Source organism: Mesitornis unicolor, unplaced genomic scaffold, assembly GCF_000695765.1.
Source record: "Mesitornis unicolor isolate BGI_N332 unplaced genomic scaffold, ASM69576v1 scaffold44701, whole genome shotgun sequence".
In the NCBI taxonomy this organism is placed as follows: domain Eukaryota; kingdom Metazoa; phylum Chordata; class Aves; order Mesitornithiformes; family Mesitornithidae; genus Mesitornis; species Mesitornis unicolor.
Genome location: NW_010165264.1, coordinates 1 through 1,147, shown reverse-complemented (window position 1 = coordinate 1,147; position 1,147 = coordinate 1). Strand labels below are relative to the sequence as shown.

The 1,147-nt window shown below is 60.5% G+C and overlaps 1 protein-coding gene across 1 annotated transcript; it reads left to right on the top strand.

The window, feature by feature from the left end:
• Positions 1-42: 42 nt before the first annotated feature.
• LRRC4 (leucine rich repeat containing 4) lies at positions 43-1,140 on the top strand (the record flags this gene model as incomplete). Its single annotated transcript, XM_010194557.1, has 1 exon — positions 43-1,140. A coding segment is annotated over one exon (1,098 nt), but the record flags the coding sequence as incomplete, so codon positions are not given.
• Positions 1,141-1,147: the final 7 nt, after the last annotated feature.

Below are 1,147 nucleotides of genomic sequence, written 5' to 3'. Positions count from 1 at the left end.
CACCGCCGGCCCCGTCACCGCGCCGGGAGAGCCGCCCTGGTTTCCTACTTGACCCTCAACGCTTGGATCCTTTACGTCGCCGCCGCTTCGCCCGGACCCCAAACTTGCCCTTCCGTTTGTTCCTGTAGCAACCAGTTCAGCAAAGTGGTGTGCACCCGTCGAGGCCTGGCCGAGGTACCCCCCGGTATCCCCTCCAACACTCGCTATCTCAACCTGATGGAGAACAACATCCAGATGATCCAGGCGGACACTTTCCGGCACCTGCATCACTTGGAGGTCCTCCAGTTAGGCAGGAACGCCATCCGGCAGATCGAGGTGGGGGCTTTCAACGGTTTGGCCAGCCTCAACACCTTGGAGCTCTTCGATAACTGGTTGACCGTCATCCCCAGCGGGGCCTTCGAGTACCTGTCCAAGCTACGGGAGCTGTGGTTGAGGAACAACCCCATCGAGAGCATCCCCTCTTACGCCTTCAACCGGGTGCCCTCCCTGATGCGCCTGGACCTGGGCGAGCTGAAGAAGCTGGAGTACATCTCCGAGGGGGCTTTCGAGGGTCTGTACAACCTCAAGTATCTCAACCTGGGCATGTGTAACATCAAGGACATGCCCAACCTGACGCCCTTGGTGGGGTTGGAGGAGCTGGAGATGTCGGGCAATAACTTCCCCCGGATCAAACCGGGCTCTTTCCACGGCTTGAAATCCCTCAAGAAGTTGTGGATCATGAACTCGCAGATCGACCTGATCGAGCGTAACGCCTTCGATGACCTGACGGCATTGGTGGAGCTCAACCTGGCCCACAACAACCTCTCGTCCCTGCCCCACGACCTCTTCGCCCCGCTGAGGTACCTGGTGGAGCTCCACCTGCACCACAACCCCTGGGCCTGCGACTGCGACATCCTCTGGTTGTCGTGGTGGCTGCGCGAGTACATCCCCACCAACTCCACCTGCTCCGGCCGCTGCCATGCCCCGCTGCACATGCGGGGCAGGTTTTTGGTGGAGGTGGACCAGACCTCTTTTCAGTGCTCAGCGCCTTTCATCATGGACGCCCCCACGGACCTCAATATCTCGGAGGGGCGGGTGGCCGAGCTCAAGTGTCGAACTCCTTCCATGTCGTCCGTCCGGTGGTTGTTGCCGAACGGGACGGTGCTGA